The sequence below is a fragment of the Rhinatrema bivittatum genome, unplaced genomic scaffold (assembly GCF_901001135.1).
Source record: "Rhinatrema bivittatum unplaced genomic scaffold, aRhiBiv1.1, whole genome shotgun sequence".
Taxonomy (NCBI): domain Eukaryota; kingdom Metazoa; phylum Chordata; class Amphibia; order Gymnophiona; family Rhinatrematidae; genus Rhinatrema; species Rhinatrema bivittatum.
In genome coordinates, this window is record NW_021821026.1 from 39,473 (window position 1) to 66,537 (window position 27,065).

The 27,065-nt window shown below is 39.3% G+C and overlaps 1 protein-coding gene across 1 annotated transcript in view; it reads right to left on the reverse strand.

Moving 5' to 3' along the window:
* Positions 1–27,065, reverse strand: part of LOC115082377 (serine/threonine-protein kinase LMTK2-like) — a 68,998-nt gene that overhangs the window by 38,964 nt on the left and 2,969 nt on the right. Inside the window, exons 2-4 of the mRNA XM_029586604.1 lie at positions 10,602–10,726; positions 8,082–8,226; positions 3,822–3,895 (exon numbers count right to left, since the gene is read on the reverse strand). Of these exons, the coding sequence (XP_029442464.1) occupies positions 3,822–3,895; positions 8,082–8,226; positions 10,602–10,726 (344 nt within the window). The remainder of the gene's footprint in view (positions 1–3,821; positions 3,896–8,081; positions 8,227–10,601; positions 10,727–27,065) is intronic.

Genomic DNA, 27,065 nt, shown 5'->3' on the forward strand with positions numbered 1-27,065 from the left:
GTTAAATGTATACCAATTTTATAATGTAATTAACTAGGATTCAGCGGGGATTCAAAAATTCCTCTGGGATTTACTGATCAGGGAAGAAATTCCCTGCCCCCCCCCCCCCCCCATGTGTTTGGAGGATGAGTGGAGTACATGGCAAGGGTACACCATCCACCCCCCCCCCTCACCTCCTCCAGTACCATCCCTACCTTTGATCCCCACCCAAGGTACAGCCCCCTTCTTTCCTCCTCCACACCTCTCACCTCTCTTTTCTCAGTTATTCACTGCACCATTCTCCCTCACCTCTACCTCTTTTCTCTGTTGCTGCTTTCCAGGCCTGGATCAGGGTTTAAAAAGACACACCCACTCCCAACAGGGACCAGATCAGGACTGATTGTTGCTGGTTCCTGAGCCCATTCTGCTCCTGGGCAGCAGCCACAAATATCCACTCACTCTGGGTAAGCTGGCAAGTGATTTTTTTGGAAACTCTTGTAATTAATGTGCCTAACTGTGCTCCAAATCATTTAATTGATATTAATGAACCATATTTCACAATAAAGTGGGAGCAATTTTCAATAGCCCGTTTAGACAAAGTACACGTACTTTTACAGCTAATTTTGAAAAGGAAAACCACCCAGATAGATTCTCTTTGAAAATTAATTAGCATAAAGTATGAGCACTAAAAATGTCAGTGTATTCCGCACCTATTTATGGAGGCAGCTGAGAGGGAGTAAAAGAGGTCAATATTCAAAAGCCATTAGAGCAGCATTGGAGGTGCCAGGAGCAGTGAAGTGAATCCCTCGCTCTCGGCAGGGAAATTGAAGGTATCCGGTAAGTGGGGGGGGGGTGATCATGAGGAATGGAGGCCACTACATTTCATTACTGTGGGTGGATGGGGGCAGGCCAATTTTCTGTGGCATAAGAAACCCAGCTATAAAACACAGGTACTTTTACAGATTTATGACAGGTTTGCGAGGTTGTAGGAATCACGGCCTGACAGGGCCATGTGTGACTTTTTGAGGGAGAGAGAGGGGGATTAGGCTGCTTCTCCTTGTATTTATTTTTATCTTATTTATTTTTAAAGAGTTCAACAGCGCTACTTAGCCAGATATATTTTAAAGATATCTGGTTAAGTAGCAAGTTACCCAGCCGCACAAGTCCAGACCGGAATGTAATTGAAAAAATTGTGTATTTTTACCTTAGTTATTGGTAATGTTGTCATGGAAATCCAGACCAGTGAGAAACTGTCTATTTATATTTATGATCAGTTCTTTTTATTTATTTATCTGTCGTGTTTTGTTTACCGTCATTCAGTTTCTCCATCAGAACGGTTTACATCGTTTAATGTTAGTTACATAATATAACAGCATATTTTTATTACATCGGTTTGCAACTTCATGATAATTAGTGTATAAAATTTGAGTATAAAGGGTTGATAAATTGCCGATTTATAAAAGATACTTTGAAGTAAGAACTGTAAAAAATGAAATCAAATAAATAAAGGGAAACCATGGACATTCAAACAATAAACCAGTTTAAAAAAAAAAGGGGAATTATAAAACTATAAAATTAATGTGCAAAAAATAGACTAAGGTAAAAATACACAATTTTTTCAATTACACTCCGACCCCCCTCTATCTGTTTTAGTTTTTTACATCTTTCATCTCTCTCTTGATAGGCACAGATGCTCAGTATACATACTGATAATTAATACAATTTTTGCTTGAACAGGTTATTTAATTATAATACTAAGGTGTTACCCATGGTCCTTGTTCATATGTTTCTGTTTTAAATCGACCTTGCAAATTTTTGTCTGTTCAATTTATTTATAATTCATATTCATAAATGTCTGTTTTGTTTTAATTATTCTTTTCTTGTTTTACATTATATTTTTTAAAAATTTGTGTGATGTGGGATTTTTAATGTTATATGTGTTTTTATATATGTATTTATTTGTGAGTTTTGTATTGGTTTTAATAATTGTTCCTTTGACTGCTTTTATTCTGTAGCCCCTGAAGCAGCCCCTGTATGGGTGAAACTCAGGCCTAGAGTCGAGCACCAACTGGACAATCCATTCATCAATAAATATTTTCCAATGACTTTCGGATCTACTTTTGGTTGTTGGGCATTCACGTGAAGAAATTGACAAGGCCTCAAAGTTTAGACAAAAGATCAGGCTCCTCGTCTGACACTTTTTTTTAGGTCCCTGTCCATACTTGCTTGCCAAGGTCCTGGCCAGCACACTTTCTGAGGTCCCTGTCTGTTTCAGCTGGCTCCATTAGGACCCATCTAATTGTTGAGAGTTATCTGCAACCTTTGTCTCTCAGAGCTATCTGCTGTCTCTGGACTACATGGAAGTCATGGACCAGTCTCCTGCCTAAGCTGTGGATGTAGCTGAGACTCTTCAAGGAGAGACTGCCAAATGCCTGCACACACCTGCCCATCAAAATTTAAGGCCTAGCTAGCTTACTCTCTTATGCTATGAATTTAGACTGCAGTCATTGGAAAAGGCAAGTTGAAATTAATTTGGCATAAAGTGATTTAAGGCACTTTTGAATCAAAAATGATTTATAGGTGTTAAACAACAAATCAAAGCAAGTTCTAATCAAAATGTAATCCATTGCAAACTATTGTATGTCATCATAAAACTCCCAAAAGAAACCATAAGAATTGTAAAGCAGTCTCTCTCTCTCAGAGCTTGGATTGTATTTTCTGAAATCTAAACATAAGAAACGCCGTACTAGGTTAGACCAAGGGTCCATCAAGCCCCTCATCCTGTTTCCAACAGTGGCAAATCCAAGTCACAAGCACCTAGCATGTACCTAAACATTAAATAGATCTCAGGCATTCCTTACTGATTAATAGCAGTTTATGGATTTTTCCTCTAGGAACTTATCCAAACCTTTTTTAAACCCAGTTATATTAACTGTCGTAACCACATCCTCTGGCAATGAATTCCAGAGCTTAACTATGTGCTGAGTGAAAAAGAATTTTCTTCAATTTGTTTTAAATGCCTACTTGCTAACTTCATGGAGTGTCCCCTAATCCTATTATCTGAGTAAATAAAAAATTTACATTAACCCGTTCAAGTCCTTTCATGATTTTTTAGACCTTTATCATATCATCCCCTCAGACTCTTCTCCAAACTGAACAGCCCTAACCTCTTTAGCCTTTTCTCATAGGGAAACCATTCCATGCCCCTTATTTTGGTCGCCCTTCTCTGCACTTTTACACAGTGTAACAATTTCAGATATGATCTCTGCCCTAGAACCCAGTTCTAAGTATATACACAGTGGAAGCTCATGGATATAATTAATCAGGCAGAATAGGGGGCGATCCAATTTTCAGCCAAGGCATTTTACACAAGTAAAATGTCTGAAAATTGTCCTCCATTTAAAAAAAACAAAAACAAAACAAAACAAAAAAAAACCACACCACACATTTTTAAGAAAGCAAAGCTGCTGAAAGAAATTGCCACAGTTGTCACATTCTGGTACAACAAATTCTTTTATATCCAACTTGTTGGCTCCCAAACCATTTGCTATAAAAAGCAATCACTGTGATATTTTTAAACTGATGTTGTCTGTTGTAAAATCCATCCAATTATTTAGGAGTCCTTCATGTAAGCACTACAATCTGCTTTTTTTCCCAAATGGAAAAACTTAGCAAGAACAACATAAAACTGCACTTGTAATCAGTGACAGAAGAAATCCAGGAAAAACGGTTTTATCCTGTTATTTTGTTGGAAAAAAAAATAGTAGTATTTTAAAAGAAATATCTAATTGAGGAAGAGGAGGGAAACAATGGCAAAACTAGATTTAGGAAGGAAATTTTACCTTTCCAAACCAGCCGTGTCCGATTTCCTGGATGTAGCTCAGACTATGACGTGCAACTTGAGACTTTAACCCACCTATTTTAAAAAACACAAAAATGCAGAGAACATGTCCATTCAACATCTCATTTCTTAAGAAAATTAAAATGGATTTGTAAAAACAAATCTGGGTCTTGATAGGGCTCAAAGCAACAGAACAGATTTACATTTCAAATGTATCAAGGATACTCATCTCCCAACAGTACAGTGAACAGTCTTAAAAAGATAACCTAGTTCCCTGTATGTACCCAGATCAGTCCAGACCGTGGGTTGAGCCTCCTGTCCAGCAGATGGAGCCAGACCAAAACTGAAAGGGTATCCTATATCTGGACAGAGCCTACCCTGCAGCCCTTCTGTATTTGATGGATCAGATGGATCAGCTCAACCTGCGGTTCCCTGATCTCGGCTAGTCAGCCCTTTTCCCTGTTGGGTACTTTTATCTCTAAAGATCAAGCAAGTAGTAATTTATTTCAAGTGTTTACAAAAAAAAAAATATATATTAGTGTCGTGGACTCTGTCTTTTTCTATCAGGAGACAGTTCTGTCTCCTGGCTCTTGTGGGGCTTAGCCCCTTTTGTGTTGCATAGCCTAAGCCCTGTTTTTTCTTTCCCGGTGATCCTTGGAGGGTGAAACTGGTGGTCCAATCACTCCCCCGCCCCTTACCTGGCTGCCTTGGGGCTCGGAGCTTTTTTCTTCCCCTGCACTGGGAAGGCTTTTTCACTGTCTCTCTCAGTTTAAAAAATAAATAAATAAATAAATCCACAAGCCAGCAGCCAGGGTATTGTGTGCAGAAGAGCGTGCAGGGTTCATTCATCTGCCTCTGCTCCTGCCGGCAGCTAACTTTTTGAAATCAGCTGGTTTTTGCTGAGGATCGCGGCTCCTCTTCACCGAGTATGCTGTGATCACATTGCTGCATAGCTTGTGATGAGCCCTCGACGCGCCTATCGCGCGAGGGGCTCTGCTCGTTTGCCGGGTGAGGAGGGCTCCTCTTCGGCAGCGCTCCTCACCGCATGGCAAGGCAGTTTCTGGGTCGGCAAACCGCAGGAACGGCGGCCATTTTGGGAGTTTCAGCAGCTCCCGATTTGGGGCTGCTCGGCGCTGAGGAATCAAATTTTGCGGAGTTTCCCTCTGATTTGAGCCCCATGCGGCCAAAGGACGTGGTCCCCGACCCCCCCTCTCCCCCTTCGGCAAGGCGAGGCCCCGTTTTTCATCAGAATTTGTGCTTCTTTTGCACAAATCTTACCTGGCCAGCTTGCAGGAAGAGGAGGACCCTTCCCCAGGTCCCCTACCGGCAAAACTCCTACGGACAGCCCCTCCGCCCGCTCCTACGACTCCGGAGGCACAGGGGTCGGTCCGGGTGGTCCCAGGGGTCCCTCTCCTTCCCTGATCCTCCGACTCCCCTGGTCACTCCGGATCCAAGTATGGATTTAGCGGGGATGCTCCCCCCCTCCCCCCCCCCGGAAGAGGATGATCCCTGGGTTCTCCGTATGTTTCAGAGGGAGAAATTGGAACCCCTCATTCCCTTTGTTTTTCAGGAGCTAGGGATTGAGGGGCCCCTGGCGGATACTCTTGACTGCTTCGCTGCCAAAGCATATGGACCCGGTCCTGGCGGGACTCAGGGCTCCAGCTTGTGCCTTTCCCTTCCATCCAATGCATAAATTGCTGCTACTTCGGGAATGGGAAGTAGCAGCAATCTCTTAAAACAGTTCCTTCCTTCTTGCCGAAGGTCGTTTCCGCTTTTCATGTCAACCAGTCGGTGGAACTTCCCGCGTTCTTTCATGAGGAGGTCGCGGGTCCCGTTGATGGCGATCTTCGCAGGGTGGATGTGAAGCGTGTTTTACTTCGGTACCTCCAGGTCACCAATGACTTTCGGGTCTCCGATCATCTTTTTGTCCTCTGGAGTGATCCAAATCGGGGCAAACCGGCTTCTAAGACTACTATTGCCCGGTGGTTGAAGGAGGCAATTTCCTTGGCCTATCTTTGCCAAGGCTGGGATGTTCCTGATGGCCTGAAGGCTCATTCGTTGCGTTCTCAAGCTACTTCCTGGGCAGAGTCAATCGGGTTTCTCTGCAAGAAATCTGCAGGGTCGCTACATGGACATCCCTGCATACTTTTGCTCGACACTACCGGCTGGATGTGCAAGCACCGGTTTTTGGTTGGCAGGTACTTCGAGCGGGACTGTCTCGGTCCCACCCGGTTTAGGGAAGCTTTGGTACATCCCATGGTCTGGACTGATCCGGGTATGTACAGGGAAAGGAAAATTAGTCCAGACTCCCTTCCCTGTTTCTTTCATGTCGTCCACTCAAAGCTTTCCTACAGGTCTCTGGATGCAAGTTATCTATCTTTATCTTCAGGACACTGGAAGCATCTGTGTTGATGACCAAGGATATGCAAGAGTGTTCTTATACAGAGTTCCTTCAATGGTTGTATGGTTACTCAGTTGAGTTTTCTGGTTACTTGCTTGATCTTCCTCTTCGGGGGAGGGGGTTCTTTTTTTTTACCTGCTTTGGCAATGGTTATACTTAGGGGCTGCAGAGTAGGCTCTGTCCTGATATAGGATACCCTTTCAGTTTTAGTCTGTCTCCATCTGCTGGACAGGAGGCTCAACCCTCGGTCTGGACTGATCCGTGGTACTACAGGAACAAAATTAACAGGTAAGAACTAATTTTCCTGTACCTCATATAACACTTATAATGGGAAAAGCATAAACTTCACATTTTTCAAAAGGCCATTTGAATTAGTTCTTTGAAGAAATCTGAAGCAAATCTGAAAAATGTACTTTGAATTTTTAAAAAAATGTAAAAGGTAAATTCAGCCCAATTATGCATCTGCTTTAGACTTTTAATTTTCCCCAAATCCACCAGTAAACACCTGACAGATTTCTTCAATAGCTCTGAAGAAAATCCAGAGTCCCATTTAACTCCAAACCAGCCTGAAATATATCCAGTTCTAATTTGAAATGTAACTTTTTGCACATCTCTGATTACCACATCTGCCTAAACCTTCCCTGTGAGGGGAGACAATAGAAAAATCCTTTCTGTATCTATTTCACCAGATACTGTGAAAGTAATTTGCTGGCAGCAACGTGACCAGTCCATTTTTATGAAGGTCCCTTTATCACATATTCAGTTTTGGATTACGGTGTGCGACTGACAATTTTTTAAGTTATAGTGTCTACTATGGATATTAAAATTGTGGCATTATAAGGTTTTTTTTGTTTTTCTGATTAACTAATTTTTATAAGAATCTGTAGAAACTTCAGATATGAAGGCTTAGGTAGGCACCTCAGTCCTCAAATTAACACAAATGTCTTGATTTTTTAAAAGCACAGGGCCAAATAAATTTTTTATACAATGTGTTTGTAATGTATTTGTTAAAACAGGCCAAAGATATATCCCTCAGATTTGAAAATGCTTGGTCCAGTTCTACCACAATTCCAATTGCCATGCACTTCTCTATTTCCTGAGCAGGAAACCCAAAAATGACAGAGGCATAAGGCAGGATGTTTTCAGCATGGTAGGGGCTGACAAAGTTCACATCCCAGACAGGAAGTTTATGGACATGAAAGGGATTTTACAAAAAGAAAAAACAGCTGTCCAAACTCACTCCGTCCTATTTTACTTTTGTTTGAAGACTAATTGCACAAGACATTTTAAAAGTATACATTCATTAGAAATAGGTAACCTGTAAAATGTTAGAAAAAAAAATGAATGTCTAAAACAAGAATATTTTCGCCTTGCTGTTTATTCCCAAGATTAATGGGGCAAATCTGTGTAGCCCATATAATCGCAAAGCGTGTTCAGTTTTAAAGGGAAATCAAAATACGGGTGGTAGGTGTCTGTGTGCTCTGCATCTTCTATCTGCACGATGGCCAAGTTGGGATAAAACAGAGTGCCTACTTCTGAAAATGCCAAGTACTCTTGTTTTACTTCTCAAACCTAAAACACGCCAAAAATAACCCCTGAGAATCTCAATGTATTTTTTAAGCCACTCAGAGGGGCAATTTTCAGAAAGGCCAGTTTACCAAGGTAACTCAGCATTTACCAGCATAAATGTCTTTGAAATTATTCTCAAATACTTTGATTTGTAGCCTATCACCGGCTTTCCTCAATTCGTTGTATTTCCTATTCATGGATAAAAGAGGGTAAAAGGAGAAGAATATACATAGGAAACATTATATCAATTTTTATATTAAGGGCCATATTTAAAAATGCAAAACAGAATACCTTCAGGTGGCTGAAGCTGGGATGGAACTGGCAAAGAAACATTTGGGACAGAAAGAGTAAAAACTTCTGCAGGCGACTGAATTGATGGAGTATCTTCTGCCGGTGGCGTAAAATCAATTTCATCAGTAAAATTGTCTTCAAATTCCTGGAAGAGCAGAAACAGCACTTTGCTACTTAGACAGTAATAGCAGCTAAGGTAGTAAAAACGAACATACCTGAAATATAACCATTTCTTTTTTCAACATAGAAAAAGGATAATGAACCAAAAGGGCAATCACTTATCACTCAGTTGGATGACATGGTCACCAAATGATTATTTGACAGGAGTGTTGAATGTGTCATAGGCATTTTATAAAAAATTATTCTGCTCTGAGCCAAGAATCTCTTATGCAGGAAGATCTCTTCCCCAAGCTACTTTGGGTAGATAGGGCACCCAACTGTTTGCATAGTAACTCTCATGCCAAAAGAGTTAACTCTCTTAAGCTGAAAATTAAGGACTCTATGCACTAAGCATTTTCCATACATAAACAAAATGGAAGAAAGCTTTTAGTACATAGACCTCAAGCTACAAACTGGCTTTTGAACTGGATATCGGACATATTACCAAATAAAACCATGAACTACTTTAAGACAAAAATAACCAATAATGCATTTTTCTAGTTTATTAGTATAAAGTATGACTACCTAGGTACCAAGCCAAGGTAGGAGAAAGGCACATCACCAAATTTGAGTAAGTTTAAGCCTGTGAGTTAAACGGAAATCAATCCTTGCTCATGATACAGTTTTGTCCAGCAATTGCCTTGAATATACGTGTACAAACATACATACACATACTAAACTAGACATCTAACATATATATTCAGGTTGTCACTACAAAATCTATTTACCCCTTTCAGTACACATGAAGTCTGGGGCAGAGCTTCAACTTGACTCACCTCAAAGTTGACCAAGCTTGAATGCTTTAGAGTAATTTTAATTTAATGTAAAATTAAATAAATTGTACATAGTGCTAAATGACAATCCTACATGCTCAATGGAGGCCAATATAAACAAATATTTTCTACTACTGAGAGGGTCAAAGCGCACCATAAATTTCAAACTCCCTCCCCACTTCCTACTCAGGGAGCAATGCACCACAAACGACTTCTTTAAAGGGCTCAGCAAAACTCATAGGGGTAGATTTTCAAAGGGTTACGCTCGTAACCCCGAAAATCTGCCCCTGCGCACACCGAGTCTATTTTGCATAGGCTCGGTGGCGCGCACAAGCCCCAGGACGCACGTTTGTCCTGGGGCTTTGAAAAAGAGGCAGGAAGGGGGTGGGGTCGTGGCACCGATCCGGGGCGGTTTGGGGGCAGGACCGAGGCCTCCGGCACAGCGGCCGCACCGGCAGCTGGCCGGCGCGCGCAAGTTACACCTGCCAGAGGCAGGCATAACTCTTTGAAATAAGGTAGGGGGGATTTAGGTAGGGCTGGGGGGTGGGTTAGATAGGGGAAGGGACTGCACTGACCCTGGATTTTATAACATGCGTGCGGCAGCACACACATGTTATAAAATTGGGTGTACGTTGTGCACGCCGGGTAGCGCGAACAAACGTACCCTGCGCGCCCTCGTTTAAAAATTTGCCCCATAATGCAAAAGGTGTGCTAGCCTCAGAAATATCTGTGAAATATGTACCTATGATCACTATCAATATTTTTGCACTAAAAGATTCATTGCTGACTGGCCCAGTAGCTCAGTGGCAGTGTAGCAAGTTGCCAACGGAGGTCCCCTGCTTGAATTCCCAGATCAGGCCTTTGGCAACTTGGGTCAGCTGGGGATACTGTGGTGGCAGCGTTCCCAGTCACCAGGGAGAGGGGATCTGTGGTCATTAAGGGTAATACAATGTGGCTGTATTTAAGGCCCTGGACACAAAATAAGCCTTGATGTAGTTTCCAGCCTCAGGACCATTGCTACAATGACCAGACTTGGAACAGTGGGAGGAAGGGTCTATTAAAATACAGGGGGGGGAGGGGGGACACACACACACCTCATTGCTAATCCATTCTTTCTATGTACACTTCACAGGATAGTTTGAAAAGAATATCTAAATATATCTATATCACCAGAATCTGCCCACATTACAGGCCACATTCTATAAATATGAAGTAAAAAAAAAAATTTGCATGAAAGGCATTCCAGAACATGTGTGTGTGTTGTCAATGCAACAACTGGGCTAGGTGAGGTGAGAGGGGATATAAAATAGGGAGGGGGAAAAAACCCTGGGCAGTTGCAAATGAAGGCTGGTTCCGATAGAACTAGGAGGAGGAGGAGCAAACTGCCAGGCCAAAAAGAGAAAGAAAAAATAGATCATGAGGCTTAAGCTTCCACCCACATGACAAAACCTGAAATAAACATAACTAAGGGGACAGACAAAGTACAGGATTTCACCAGCCAGGATAAAATCAGGTAAAATATTAATTGATTTAGTTTTGCTGTAACTGCAGAATGTCCCTTTCTGCCAATGTTAATTTAAATACACACCTTGAAGTTTATTTCTGGCTCCTTACAGCAGGAAATGCAGTTCACAAGCAGGATTATCAGCACAACTAAACTACATGTTGCCAGCATCACATAAGAGAATGAAATTTCATTAGCAGCTGCTTCCCCTGGAATCAAAGCAAAAATAAATGCAGCGTTAAATATAACACATTAATAATGAATTTTTAACACTAGCATTTTCAAATGGAGTAGATTTAACCTTTCCCTGCACTGAACATAGAAATAGTTAGATTATACCTTCAGCTGACTTCTGTCAGGTAAAACATCTATTTCAAAGGCCAGCATTTCAACAATGCGATAACAGTTTATTTTTGTGACAAACTTCATTTAGTATATTTCTCATGGTGCTTTCATTCAGTCATCTAAAACCAAGTTCCTTACCTGTAATAAATGCTCCCTAAAGATAAAGGAATCACCAATCACAATAAGAGGTGACGTCATCAGAAAGCACCACCACCAAACTTGTTTCCAAAGGCTCTGAAAGTCCCTTTGACCATGACCTGTTTAATGCACTACACAAGTAGCAGTCTCATTAAGGTTGGAATAATTCTGCCCACTCGCCTTATCATCTGAAGGAGATTCTAGCTGACCTTGCTGCAGAGAGGAAAAATGCTGCCAGCTAAAATACACCTTACGGTCTATTCCTGAGCCTTAGGGGAAGAGCTCGGCACCTAGCTTGCTGATGCCGCGCCTGTCCAATAGCTCCCTGTGACGTCACCTGGGGGAGACTGTTTTAACTGACCCCACTGCAGGGGCTGAGAGTACTGGAATATGGTTGGGTGGGCTATTCTAGTATTAAACAGATATTTTGTTAGCTGGTTTATGGCTTAGCCTTTGTTTCCAGCTTGATATATTGATATGTATTTTATCTATTGTTTTATATTAATGTATTTTTTAACTGTATTAGTTTCTTGATGTATGTTGTACTATTTCCTTCTTTGTAACCTGCTTTGGGTTGTATTTTGGTACAAGAAAAGTGGTCTAAAAATGAAAATTAACATAATATGCACAGCAATTCCAGAGTCTCTGCTTTCAAGCATGTCACATACTGTAAAATTCCCCTTTCCCCAGAGGGCTCACAATCTAAATTTGTATCTGAGGCAATGGAGGGTAAAGTGACTTGCCTAAGGTCACAAGTGGCAGCCGAGGGATTTGAACTCTGGTTTCCCTGGTTCACTGCACACTACTCTAACCACTAGGTTACTCCTGCACTCCAAGTTCCATTATTAAGCTAACAAGCCAAACTCCAGTAGCAAAGGAAGCTGGGTATGCGGGACTGAAAATTCTTCCATCTTCATATAACAAATGAACACAGATTAGCAGTTTAATTTTCTCTGAGCACAAAGTTAATCACCTAATCACACTGATGGGACTCCCTCGTAAAAGGATGTCCAATAGAACTTTGTAAAAGTTTTCTCTGGGATAAAAATTGCTTCCTAGGCTCCTGCCTCATAACTCTTGAGGTGGAAGCTGACAAAGGCAATACTGGAGAGAGCATGAAGCACTGCATGGTGGTCTTTAAGGAATTTCAGAGCCTCCTTGTAATCTCTGAAGAGATTTCCTCCAGTGCAAGACCTTTATTTATTTAAAATAATGTATAAACTGAATCAACATTTCTAGATAGGGAACAGATATACATTTATAAAAATAATATACCAACAACCAAATAAACAAAAAGCAGCACCTCATGTCAAGACATAAGGCCTTAGAACAGCAGCTAAAAGCCCCACACATTTAAAACAAATAATTGAGCTCCTCAAAAGTCTCCCAAACAAGTGAGTCTTCAATAATTTACAAAACCTTATAATCTCAATTCTGCTTTTAATTCATCTGGCAAAGAATTTCATTAGCATGGTCCAGCCACACTGAATAACTGCTCTAAATTCAACAAGGCAGATCTACTTAATGGATACTGCATCTAACAGATTCTGAAATGAGCAATGAAGTATATGTACAGGCTGATAGATCTTCAATATAGAACTAAAATATTTGGGGGCAAATCCATATATAGCTTTAAAGACAAGTAGTATGATTTTGAACTTAACCCTCCAGAAAATCAGCAATTATCTGCAAGTTGTTTCTGCATGTCTTCATGTAGGCTAGGCAACCAGCATCACGAATGCCTATGCTCATCTAAAGTGACTGCCGAGGCTCAATGTCATCGCAAAATAATTAAATGCTGAACATATAAGATTCTTCTTACGCTCCTTGCATTGAGTCAACACCCTGATCCTCGTAAGAGAGGCAGTCAGTGAATTCCTTTGCCCTTTCCAGAATGCTATATAAAAATGCTATACCATGTAGACCTGGTAGGAAGCTATATGGGACTAAAATGTAGCATTAGTTAATGCCTTTTTCCAAAATGATCCATGATCTGACACTCATCCCCAACACACACCAAGATATGATTTGTACACTTTCTGGTGTATTTTAGAATGCATTCAACCATCACTGACTGGTATAGCAGTTGGAACCTATCAAATCTCATGGCTGTCTGGACATAGAGGGGCGGATTTTCAGAGCCCTGCTCGCGTAAATCCGCCCAAAACCGGGCGGATTTACGCGAGCAGGGCCCTGCGCGCCGGGAAGCCTATTTTACATAGGCCTCCCGGCGCGCGCAGAGCCCCGGGACTCGCGTAAGTCCCGGGGTTCTCGGAGTGGGCGTGTCGGGAGGCGTGTCGGGGGGCGGGGCCGGAGCGCGCGGCGTTGCGGGGGCGTGTCGGCAGCGTTTTGGGGGCGGGTACGGGGGCGTGGCTACGGCCCGGGGGCGTGGCCGCGCCCTCCGTACCCGCCCCCAGGTCGCGGCCCGGCGCGCAGGAGGCCCGCTGGCGCGCGGGGATTTACGTCTCCCTCCGGGAGGCGTAAATCCCCCGACAAAGGTAGGATGGGGGTTTAGACAGGGCCGGGCGGGTGGGTTAGGTAGGGGAAGGGAGGGGAAGGTGAGGGGAGGGCAAAGGAAAGTTCCCTTCTAGGCCGCTCCGATTTCGGAGCGGCCTAGGAGGGAACGGGGGTAGGCTGCGCGGCTCGGCGCGCGCAGGCTATACGAAATCGATAGCCTTGCGCGCGCCGATCCAGGATTTTAGTAGATACGCGCGACTACGCGCGTATCTACTAAAATCCAGCGTACTTTTGTTTGCGCCTGGAGCGCAAACAAAAGTAGGCTGTTCGCGCTCGTCTGAAAATCTACCCCAGTATGTTGTGTACCAGGACAACAGAATGTAGGTTTTCCTACATTCTCTTGCAAACCTCCTGATAAAAAGGGGTGAAAAGCCACTATCAATGACTCCTCGAAGTCCAAATAATAGGGTACTGTGCTTTTCTTCAACCTACAACTGAAAGGAAATTATGTTATAGTCTAAACAAATCTGAGAAGGCATTTAAGCGATCTATTCCTTGACTAGAGTAAGAGTCTTATAAACATTCACGTGTAAATTCTACCTTAGAATCGCTTTCCTTCGACTCATGAGGGAACAAACATGAATGTTCAGAGTCATTCTCTATATAAACTATGGATGACTTCTGAGGGCATGCCAATTCTAGAGAGTCAACTGCCTTTCAGCACTGATTGACAACTTTTGAGATACTGAAACTGATCATCAATGAAGGTCTGGAGAAGCTTCTCTTGGAAACAGTTCAACTTTAGCTTACCAAACCTCGAGACTCGAAGCTTGATGATAGCCTGAAAATGCTTGGTTGCACAACGGAGGCAGCAGTGGGTGTGGTCATTCAATACTCCAACTGGAGTTGAGACAGTTGACATATGCCACCCAACACTTTTCATGTGCTGAACAAGCACTTCTGCTATCTCTGAAGTTCTTCTTCAAAAATATCAGTTCAAATGGTTGATGGAGGTCAGTTAGAGGTCTAAACTCCTTCACTTTCTTGGGGTAACCTGAAAGATGGACTAATGGAGACTGATGTGGTAAGCAGACTGGATAAAACTTCACTCCATTTGACACTGCTTTGAGGGCAGGATATCCCAGTATTCCTTCCTTCAAGTTGTGTGAAGGAAATCAACACTGACGGATCTTCTCCTTCAATGTCCTCTCTTCTTCAGCTCTGTGTTCAAGTGCTCAGAGCCTGATTGATTCTCAGCAAAAGCTGGGAGAATGAGATCTGGCTCCTTCCTAAGGATTTGGCCTAAAACAATCAATATGAGATCAATTGGAAAATAAATTTTGAAGGAAAGATTGAATACAAAAAGAAGCATTCCCCATCTGGAAAGCTGATTAGAGATTGCAGCAAAAGTGAGATCTACTGACAGAATATGAAAAAACTGAAGCTTGACGATATCAAAATGCCGAATTAAGATACTTAGAGGGATTAAAAATACACTAAGGAAGAATTTTACTCAAAAAAAGATTTGCTCTGGAAAGCTAACTTCAGTCTTCCATTAAAAATAAATCAGTTTCTAGCAGCAGAAATGATGAAGTGAGACATGCCATGAAGCTGCAGAGACTTGACAACTTCAAGCATGCCCAGAGAAACCTTCAGATTTATCCTGCAAAGTTCTAGGGAAAAAAAAAAAAATAGAATCACTGAGTAGTATAAGGACAGACTAAGAGTGGATATGTTCTGTCCAATACTTTATAAACATCGGTTTGACTTATAATTGAAAATTTTAAAATTTTAAAGAATTAAAAAAACCAAACAAAAAACGAGTGGATACGTGGTGGCAATTTTCTCCTGAAATTAGGGGAAGGGATGGAAAATCACATTGTTATACAGGTGGATGAAATTACAGAAGATATGAAGGAGTGTATATAGAATCTGATGACCTTTGCAACGAGCACCTGAATATACTGCATTTTTTAATTATTTTTGATTACCACTTACCACTAACATATGAACCATTTTTTTAAGTCACCAGATTGATAAGTTACAACAAATATAAAACCAGCAACAGAAGACATTTAGATGTTTTTCACTCAGTTTGGCATGCAAAACAACTACATTAGACCTTAATACAAATAAACATCTAAAAGAACAAGAACAACATTAAAGGTTTCTGAAGGTTTTTGCAACTTAAGTGCAAAACACTCACAAAATAAGATCTAACGCCAAGTGGTAATTTAGGTTGCATTAGAAAAATGTTGATTTCATAGACAAATTTCATCATAGAGAGAAATCTCAGCAAGCCAGACTATACTGTGTTTAAAAAAAAAAAAGCTTAGAAAATGTTAACCTTTTTCTATGGTAGGTTTTGAGGCCATATATTGACCTAGCTTTTAATGTACAAGTTTAAATATATGCTTTCCATTTTTTTTTGCTTTAAATATTTATCCTAATCAAAATCTCACTTGTTTGAATCAATAGATCAAAATAAGAAATATGCCTGAGTCAAGGTTGTAAACAACTATTATAAAATAGATGGGAATCTTACATTATGAAAGCTCACACTTCCATTTTTAGTGCAGTATGTAACAGTTAAGTTTATAATCAACAAAGCAATATATAAAAATGAAAAACTGCAAGTAATGGGAAGAGAATTATGAATTTATAGCACATGAAAATTTAATTAACAGCCTAATAGCATGATTAATTTATCAAAACGTACACCACAAGCCAGAAAAAAAAAAACAAAACCCAAAATCAGCCAGAATGTTAATTTTGAAAACAATATCAATATAGGGAAGTCTATTATTATTATTCTGTTCTATACTTACCAATGAATAAGATATGAATGACTTTTTGTATTACCAATACTTGTACTTATCAAGACAACCAAAAATCATCTAGATTTTAACTCTCCTTGAGGGTATACCAGTATGCAAACTGGCAGGAAGACACTTTAAAAAGATAAGAGGGGATGGGGGAGTGGAGTCAAGATGGCGCCCTGAACGGATGCACTGAATACTGCTCTGGCGTTATTTTTTCCCTCCTAAGCGCAAAGGAAGGCTGAGAACTTACCCTTCTGTCTCAGCAGTTCCAGCAGGGCAGAAGACGATCGATCAATGCGTTCAAAAATTGGAAGAGAAAGAGCTGAGAGGTCCGGCTGTCGGGTCACAGAGGGGAGAATGTGACTCCGACCTCGGAAGAGGTTTCCCTCAGCCCACCGGACGACAGACTACCACTGGCTGCGCGTACCACTTCCACACCACAGCTCTCCGAGAACCCCGAAGTGGATAATCTTGTGCAGCAGCTTGAAGGGGGCGATGTCGTTAGAAGGACTACCGCAGACCTCCATGGTATATGGAGAGAACTCCCTCGGTGAGCGTGAACATGGAAGAAGAGAGGAACAACAGAGCCCAGGAGGTGGAAGTCGGGGGCAGAAGCCTCTTCCCTTCACCGAAGGTGAGATAACTTTTAAAAGTCAGAAGTAGTCACTTTGGACTGCCTATGGAAAATGTCATCGGCAATGGCAAAATTAATAGCTGATTGTTCGACAAAGATAAATACTGTTTCCTGCCAATTGGATACACTGAATAAGAATTTTGAGGGATACAAGTTGGAGATGACTGAGAAATTTACAAGTTTGGGAAATGATATATAAAACATGTAAAAGAAGTTCAATCTACATTGATTCAAGATTGTGGAGCAGCGAAAAGAAAAACTGAAAATATAGAAAATATGCCGAGGCATCTAAATTTCATCCAGTTCATGTGCCCGTTTTATTGTAACTTTTGTTCACTTGTTCTCTCTTTGCCTATTGTTCATGTTGATGTTAATGTTTTTGCACCATTGTTTCTTGTAAACCGATATGATATGATTGGTATCATGAATGTCGGTATAAAAAAGCCCTAAATAAATAAATAAATTTGAGAATAATAAACTTTCCAAGGGTTGTTGGAGAATTCCCTAGAATGACCATGAAGCGCTATTTTCAAGAGGATTTGGAGATTCCCCCTGAAAAGACTCCACCCCTAGAAAAGGTTTATTTTCTACCAACGAAGAGAAATCAGCAAATACAATCAGCTCCCAATGTGTTAGAAAATCTAACAGACATCTTAGAATCTTCAACGTATGAGATTGCTGTGAAAGCTACATTATTAATATCTTTCCTTAATGAAAATGATATGGGAGAAATAATCCGTGCTTACTTTAAAAAAAAAAATCAACGTTCCCTTTATGGGATTTGGTATTAGAATCTTTCCAGATTATAACTAAAGAAAGGCAGCAAAAAAGGAAACATTTTTTGGCTTTAAAGCAGGATGTTCTAGCAGTGGGTACCTCTTTCATACTGAGGTTCCCGTGTAAATGTCTTCTTAAGTATGGGAGAGACAATTATATTTTTTTTCATCCGGACCAGCTAAAATGTTTTGTTGAGGCCAAAAAAGTGGAAAAACAAATGGGTGGTAGTTAAAGAAGTCTACATAGTAAGAATCCGATATATATAGGACACCTAATTTCCTAGTATATTTTGTTTTCTTAGATTCTCCCTTGGTATTACAGTTATACCACTCCCCACACCAAGTTTGAGGTCTAATGGGTGTAGTAAATTTCAAATTGTGATATGCTGAAAATATTATTTCTATTTATGTATTTAAAACTTTTCTATACCATCATATAGTAGAGCACCATCACAACGGTTTACAGTTGGGCATAAATATGTGGTTTCTCAATTATCCATAGGGTGCCATTATTATACGGTTAAACAGTTCAATAATATACTCTAAATGGGGAATGGGCGTGGTTACCATTTACGATTAAATGTCTTTCTAATTTAATACTTAATTGTGAGAAAATAATAAAAAAATAAGCAATTCTGCTTTTTCTTGGTGACTTCCTGCTTTGTGTATGTGTTATTCCGCTACCTCACTGTGAAATGCTTTTTTGAAGAGCCATGTTTTTAAGCCTTTTTTGAAGTGTTTTAATTCCTTCATTATTGATTGCTATTGATGTAACACACCATTTTTCTTTAACAACGTTATGCTTTGTATATTATTATGAAAAATTTAATAAAGAGAAAATTAAAAGAAATTAAAAAAAAGATAAATTTCTCATAATTTTGTGGCTTTCATTGCGGTGCCATGCCCCAGCAGCTCTCTTTCCCTCTGCAGGGTGAGGTGCCATACAGGAAGTTTCTCAGATTTGTAACAATGTTATTTTTACCTTCCAGTCATGAATGGTGCTTCATTTTTTGAAACAAACTCATTTCCCTTCTATGGTTTCCTCATTATGATAGATGGTATTAACTCTTCACTGTAATGACTGGACTAAAGTAAATTTGGAGGAGATATAAAATAGGTGAATAAAAATCCCCAAGTAGTTGTGAATAAAAGCGAAAAGTTCCGGTTCCCAAGGAGCTGGAGGAAACAGCAGAGTACAAAAAATGAAATTAAAAATTTACATTTAAAATCTGTACTGTGTTCATAAAACTAGGTCTGCAGACACCATCAGTGTTAGATACAGAAATATTTTGAAGATAAATCACAACTAAGGTTTGCACAACAGCCAAATTGTCATTTGTTTGCATTATCCAAATTATTTTACATTCAAAGTAACAAATGAATGCCAGTGATCACACTGCAGTAAGGATTCACTGCATTATTTTAACTTGTTTTCATCTGTGTGGATGTCTTCAAAGCTTCCTTATAGCTGTACTGTCATTCTCAACATTTAGGTCAAGAGCTTCTGAGTTATACAATTGACAGCTGTGACATACATTTAATAATGAATTGTCATATTTAACTGCACTCTAATTGCAAGGTAACTAACTAGTAGGACTATGCCATTTAGGTGTTTTACTGCTTTGTTTATCAGATGTATGAAGATATTTGGAAAGGTAATCAAGATGAATGTGAAATGAATAGATTGCTATAATATTAATGCAGTCTAAGTGAGGAACTGCATTTGAATTGTCCCCAAATTACTTTTAGTTTTTTGAAAAATCATGCTTGCGATACAGCATTACTTTCTTTGTAATTCTGTTCCAATGTATTCCTCTGCTGAGTTACTGCTTGAGATTTGTGCCGCTGAGGTTTGATATTTGAGGGCAATGTCAAAACAGTAAAGCATGTTTTGGCCCCTGGTAGAAGCCTATTCCAGGAGCCACTAACTGCCTTCTCAGTTAAATTTGCTTTTTGCTTGTTTTTAATATTCCTTTTGCACCTCCCTCCATTTAAACTTGATATCATGACTCCTTGTTCTCAAGCTTTTCATTTTAAGAAAAGTGCTGCCTTCTGGCACTTGAAGACTTCTAAATATCTGACTGTCTATATTATATCTCCCCTTTCCCATTCGTTCTTCAAAAGCATACATATTTAGCTCGTTCAGTGGCTTACTCTTCTGCTTCTTGAAAAGGAGGCCTGAGATCCAAGTCTTCAGATTACATTTTATTCAAATTTCTCTTGCTGGTGTTGCAGAGTGGGTTGAACTATATTTTTTTCCCTTTTCCTTTGTTTAAATTGTTGTGTGTAGTTGCCTTGATGATGTAAATGGAATAGGAAATATATTTTTGAATCATTTCCCATACTTTTCTCCTAGGTTTCCTGATTTTAATGTCCTTGACAAAGCTCTTATTAAAGTGTCTCTCCTCAGATTCTCTCCTGGCCTGCTTTTTTTTTTTAATGATTTACATATAACTTACCAGTGCTTACGCACCTTTGTATTTTTCTTAGGACTTCCTTTCTGTTTAAGAAAGCAAGAAGAAAACACGCACTGATATGATTTTATGCCAATGAGAACCCTTGCAGAAAAGGAAAGCCCATCCACCAGAATAATTTTGTAAACCATTGTGATCTTGATATGGAAAGACAGTATTTAAAATATCTAAATAAGTTTTAAAAAATTATATATATAACATGAAGAAAAGGCAATGGGGTGTTTAAGGTGGGTTGGAATAAAGGACTAAATTTCAAATTTCCACTGGCAGCTTCTATCTGGCTACAAACGATTAACCTAACAAAAAGAGAAAAAATGTTTTATGGAAATCTGATTCTTTTTTTGTTCTCTCGGTCCATGGAAGACATGTGCTTAATATTTTGTTATCTATTGCCTGCCAAAATATTTTGTCTTCTTGGAAAGACTGTTCCCTGCTAAGTGATATATTCTGGTGGGACTCTGTATGGTGCATAAATAAGAAGTGATAGCAGCCACAAAATATAGTCAGAGCTCTGAATTTTATCAGATTTGGAAGCCCATTCAAAAGCATACTAATGGATTTAAGAATTGCATGATGTGTATTTGTATTTACCCCATCTGCATGTTATATTCTTTTTTTAAGTTATTGTATACAAAAGTGTTGCTGTTTTACTATTTTTATTCATTTTTATTGATTTTAACAGTTCAAGAAATCTACAAGGGAATCAGTTGAACTGTTAGATAACTAGGGGCAATGAGGGAGGACAAGGCCATAGCAGAAAAGGTAAAATAAATCTTTCCTTTGGTCTTTACTGTGGAGGCTGTTGGGGACATACCTACGCTGGAGGCATTCTTGGTAGGTGATGATTTGGAGGAACTGAACTAAAAGCAATGCAAGTCCTGAACATGTTCTAGAGCAAATTGACCAATTAGGTAGTAGCAAATCACCAAGACCTAATGGTATTCACCCCAGGTTCTAAAGGAAGTCAAATGCAAAATCACATACCTGCTACTGTAATATGTAACTTATTATTCTAATTGCTTGGGTACCTGAAGACTGAAGAATAGCCAAAGTAATGCCAATTTTCATAAAGTGTTCTAGGAGTGACCCAAGTTACTACAGACCAGTGAGCCTGACATTGGTGCTAGGTACAACGGTGGAAATTGTTAAGAACAAAATCACTAAACATATAGATTAACATGATTTAATGGGGAACAACCAGCATGGATTAAGCAAATGGAGGTCATGTTTACCAATCTAGTATAATTCTTTGAAGGTGCGAACAAGCACAAGAGAGACCTGGTGACATTATCAAATGCCAGCTAAAAATCCAAATACATTAAGTCCCTCACAATAGGCTTCTACGGAAATTAAAAAGTCATGGGATAAGAGACAACGTCTTACTGTGACTAGGTAACAAATAAATATTAACAAGGTAGAAGCATTTTGAAGAAGACTACTAAAATGATTCATGGCCTGCTCAATAAGATCATTTATCATGGGTGGTAACTAATACAGAACCCAGCATTGTGTATCTGTAGTTTGAATTATTTTTCCCTATATTCATCATTTTGCACTTGTCCACTTCAGATTTAACCTGCTACCTTGCTGCCCATTTTCCTAGTCTGGTAAGGTCCCTCTCAGTTTGCTTGGGTTTTAAATAATTTGAATATTTGTGTCATCTGCATGTTTGATCACCTTGCTCACTGCTTCCTTTTCCAGATCATTAATGAATAAGATTGGGAAAACTGACCATTCAGAACTGAACCCAATAAAGCATTGGGTAAATAAAAATAAAAAAAATAAAATAAAAATTAATATGCCAATTTATTTTCCACACACTGTATCAAATGTACTCAGGAAATAGATAATATTAACACCAATTAAACTTTATTGGTGCCCTATTTTCCAGCAAGACAACTACATAAGTACCAGGTTGCCCTTCTTTCAATGCCTTCTCTTAGGAGTTGTCAATTGATATGGTCTGGACTGCAAGCATTTTTGTGCTATCTGCCAAAACTTTGGAATTCATCCCCAGTAGAAGCTAGACTTTCAAGAGAGATTACCTAATTTAATTTTTTAAAACATGGCTGTTTGAACAAGCCTTTGGTGTTTAACTTGGATGTCTAATATCATAGCTTGACCTTTGTTAGATTATCAATATCTTATTTTTTAGCTGCTTTAAAAAGAACTAAAATTGATTAAATACTGTAATGTTTAATTACCTTGTACTATTTTGATTGAAAGGATTTCCTTTTCATCCCTCCATGTTTTGATTGTTGGTTTGTATATTTGATTATAGCTAATTTTGTATCACACTTATTTTAAGCATATAATAAATGTACTGGTTACAACCCATGTAACTGAAGATCAAACCAATATAGGCGTAATTATGGAGAATGCTAAGAATTACAAACCAATATAATAAAGCAGGGGGAATCCTCAAAACAACTTCAAGCAGACAAATAAGCAACTGTCTCACAGGCTAAAAATATAACTTACTATGCATTCTTTTGTAGTCCTACTGTCCATCACATGCCTATGTATGTTTACCGATCAGGTTTGTTATTAGACAGTTTGTTTTACTAGACACGCACTGACTACATATGCACAGACTCTACTGCATAAACTAACAAGGGAAAGAAACTCTGGGTGACAGGCCATGTGTATGAAGCTCAGAACTTACAAATTAAGAAATATTCAAATGCACTGTCTGTTGCCAATGAGGCCTATGATTCAGCCAGGTCACATAGCCTGTACCAAGGGAACAAATCTGAACAGCCCCTAAACTCTTCAGCCTCTGCTGTGAACTTTTGCCCGAATTTTAAGAGGCCCACGCTCGTAAAATCCAGGGGTTATGTACGTGGCTGGGCTGAGCGCATTTTAAAAATGGCCCGGCCACGCACATAACCCCCAATACACGCAGAGGTGCTGGGTCAACGAAAAGGGGCAGGCCGGAGTGGGACAGCGGCCATTAGGCTCCGAAGGAGCTGTAAGTATTCCTTTACTCCTTAATTGGAACAGACTACGAGGGAACTGGGAAAACCCTACTCCCATCGCCGTGAGTTGCTTTTGAAAATCCCCCCCCTCCCTGTTGTGCACATGGAAGAGGCCACCTGCCCGCACATTAAAATCTGGCGCACATATGCACGCAGGAATCATATTTAATAACATGCGAGCATCAACTCGCACATGTTATAAATTAGCCGCATCCATGTCCACATGTCAGGAACTGCGTGTACATGGACGCACGCGCGGGCTTTTATGAGCAGCAGTGAACATGGCCATCTTAATCACCCTAATGAACTAAAAATGTATTTCCACAGTTAAAGTTGTATATCAACTGTTTTAGTCCAAGAGAAACAAAAGTACACTTATAGCAACAGTCATAAAAGTGAAACTGAAATGGATATCTGGAGAACCTCACTTCTTAGTTTATATATTCAGTTTTTCTCCTATCTTATAGTTTTGCATTCAACATAGGGAACGTCCTAAGAATAAGATTATGTCTTTGAGGTCTACTTTCAAATTCTGTTTGAATTTCAGGTGGTCAATAACTTAACGGAAAACATATCACATGATAGTACTATAAAAAAAAAAGTGTTAATTTCTCGATTAAATGTGCAGAGCTGATACATGCCCAGTAACTAAAGAAGAAACTTCACCCCTGTTTAATGTTCTGCATGAACATGAAAGTTACAGCCCCATGCTTCTAATCCTTGAACGAGCTACCTGTACAATTAAATCATATATTTATTACTTATATCCCACCTACTGCAAAACAATCATGCTAAGCAGCAACCCCTATGTTTCCTGCAAAGAAACAAGCGGAAACAACAGAAACTGGGTCTTGAATGACCATTAGCTAAAATTAGTTTTCATTTTAAAAAGGATGTGTTTTAATCTGCAAAGAGTATAGGCATATCCTGTCTTTTCCATTCAACCAAGTTTAACCTGCTGCAACTTTACATAGAATTGGTGAGATAATGATCTATTGAAAATGCAGGCTTCTTCTAGCCTGCCTCACACGAGCTAATGTTCCCCACGGCAAAATTCCTAGCGACAATAAGTGCTGTAAAATTCATAATGCATAATCATATCTAAATGACAATAATGAAGTCTTTCAGAGTCTAAACAAAGTCATCACAGCTAAAAACCACCACAAATATGTTTTAACTGGTAAACAGCTAAAAAACTTGTTTTAAGCTAAGTAGATGGAATAAAACTAATAAGATAGCTTGCTCTGAACAATCTCTAAACCAGTGTTTCTCTAGCTGGTCCTGGAGTACCCCTTAGCCACTCTCACTCCATTGCATGCAAATCTTTTATGCATACTCATTGTTGATATCCTGAAAACAAGACTGGCAAAAAAAAAAAGTACTCTGGTTTGAGAAAGGTTGTTGTAAATTGTGCAGTTTAATTAAAACTATCTGTAGATTTCAATGGTATGAATGATTTTGACATCCTTTTCTCAATGTCACTCAAAGCAAGACATATAGTTTATTTTGTTCCATAATGCACCATCCAGCACTTTTGAGAAAATAGTCTACTACTGATGATGGTTTAGACTAGAGATTGTTCATATTGATATAGGCTTTGCAGTTTTGCAGCCTCTCCCATAGACTTCCATTGTAAAGATCTCAGCATGTGTACACAAAGCTGAGAAGGTGTGTTTGGTAGGAAAGAGATGTAAATATTTGAGATATTTAATAACTTTCTACATTTTTTATTTTAATTTTTAACAAATATAAAATTACATTTATATTTGCAGAAAATAGGTACAAAAACAAAGTAATTTTTATATGGAAATCATATTTAAGGAAAAACAATCAAAAGGATTATAACCTTACAAGCCCACCATATATAAGGGGGGAAAAGAAATAATGAGAAATACAAATAACTCTTGTAAGCATATGTAAGTAAAGATGAAACCTAGAGGCATCAACTAAAGCGATCTTATACATAGATCTAGGTGGGTTCAGCAACAGTACTAATGGCAATCTTGGTATCAAGAAATAATTAACTGTAAAGGGTCCAAAAATATATAATGATCATCTTTATATTTTACAAGACATTTGCATGGAAAATGAAGGAAAAATTCACCAAGAATATCCAGCACATCCTGCCTCATCTGCAGGAACTGCTTGCATCTAGCCTGAGTTTCCATTGATACATCAGGAAACACCAAATTTTTTGTCCCTTAAAAAAAAAATTCTTTAGCTTTCATTTTATGGTGTTCACATCAAGATTTTCTTCCCTGCTTTTCAATGTTTATGCATTTTAAGCTAAAACTGATAGTAGTTGTTGAAAAATGTGAAGTGGCTTTGCTAATCAATGCAAATCAAACCTAGTCACACTAACTATAAAAAGAAAAATTCTAGACCACAAAGTAGAGTAGAAGGAATAGGAAATATGTATCAGCTTGCCATGAGCTACATATAAAAAGCACATCACCTGCATGCAAAACTTCACTTTCTTTCACCAAGTCACTTTATAGTAGCTATAGTGTGCAAACTCACCGGTAAAGCATATGCAACTAATTACATACATAGAAATTATAAATAACAAATTCACTGTGAACTAATTTTTTATGGCCTCTGCTTTTCAGTGTTTTATTTAATAACTAAGTAAATCAGATTTGGGAAGGTTTTTAAAACATGCAAATATTTGTTGAGCTTTAGATTACAAAAATAAATACTAAATTTTACTCACCCTAACTTAAGGTTTTCTTTATTCAAAGGCACATAAACAAGCACTAAGGAGCCAATTTAAACTGTGTGTAGTTAGTAAAGAGACATCAATCTCAGTGGGGTTATTTACCAACAATGCATATTGACACATTTTGTAATCAGATCCCTAAATTTTGTTCTAACCTTCAGACTAAAGCCTTACATAATTTTTTTTTTTTTATAACAAGAATCATGATCATACTGAGGATTATCCCACCTACTACACTGTAAAACCCTTCCATATTGATCCTTGATTCCTGAGAATTACTAATGCCATGGGAAACCTCTTAGCTCGTGGCTCTTAGTAAAACACTACAACAAAAGCACTTGTAAAATGTATGTCAGGAACATGGGTTTAACTAAAAAGGACCCCAGCAGACTTCTGAAATATGATGCCATGAGTAAAAGCTGCCAGCAGTTAGCAGCACTGTTACAAGGCCAGCTCGGCAAGTAACAGTGAAAAAATGCATATTCCTTTTTAAATTACCAAGTCACTATAAAAATGACTCCTCACATGTTCATGCATTTCATTTTAAGTGGGGAGGGAGTGCCAATGAATGTTGGCCAAGGGAAGAAGATATGCTGGCATATCTAGCAACATTGTGCTTGAGTTATCAGCGTCTCCATCAAATGACTTATGAGGAGAGGTTGAAGAACCTAAATATGTATACTCTGGAGGAGAGGAGGAGGAGAGGAGATATGACACAGACCTTCAGATACTTGAAAGGTTTTAATGATGCACAATCAACAATAAGCCTTTTCCACTGGAAAGAATCCAATAGAACTAGGGGGTCATGAAATGAAACTCCGGGGAGGACGACTCAGAATCAATGTCAGGAAATATTTCTCCACGGAGAGGGTGGTGGACACCTGGAATGCCTTGCCGGAGGAGGTGATGAAAGCAAAAACTGTACAAGATTTCAAAAGGGCATGGGATAAACACTGTGGATCCCTAAAGGAAAGGGGGAGGAGAATGAAGTAAGGGGCTTGGGGGAAACTTGCTGGTGTGGCAGATTCTACCCTTAACAAATAAGCCTTCATACTGTGATGCAACTCTATCATTGCTCGCTGCTTCAACAGCAGGGGGAAAAAGAGTAAGAGGGGAATTAGATTCAGTCAACAAACAAGGACATTGAACTGTACATTCTGGGAAAATAAACAAACTTGGGGGTAACTTGCTTGATGCAGCAGTTA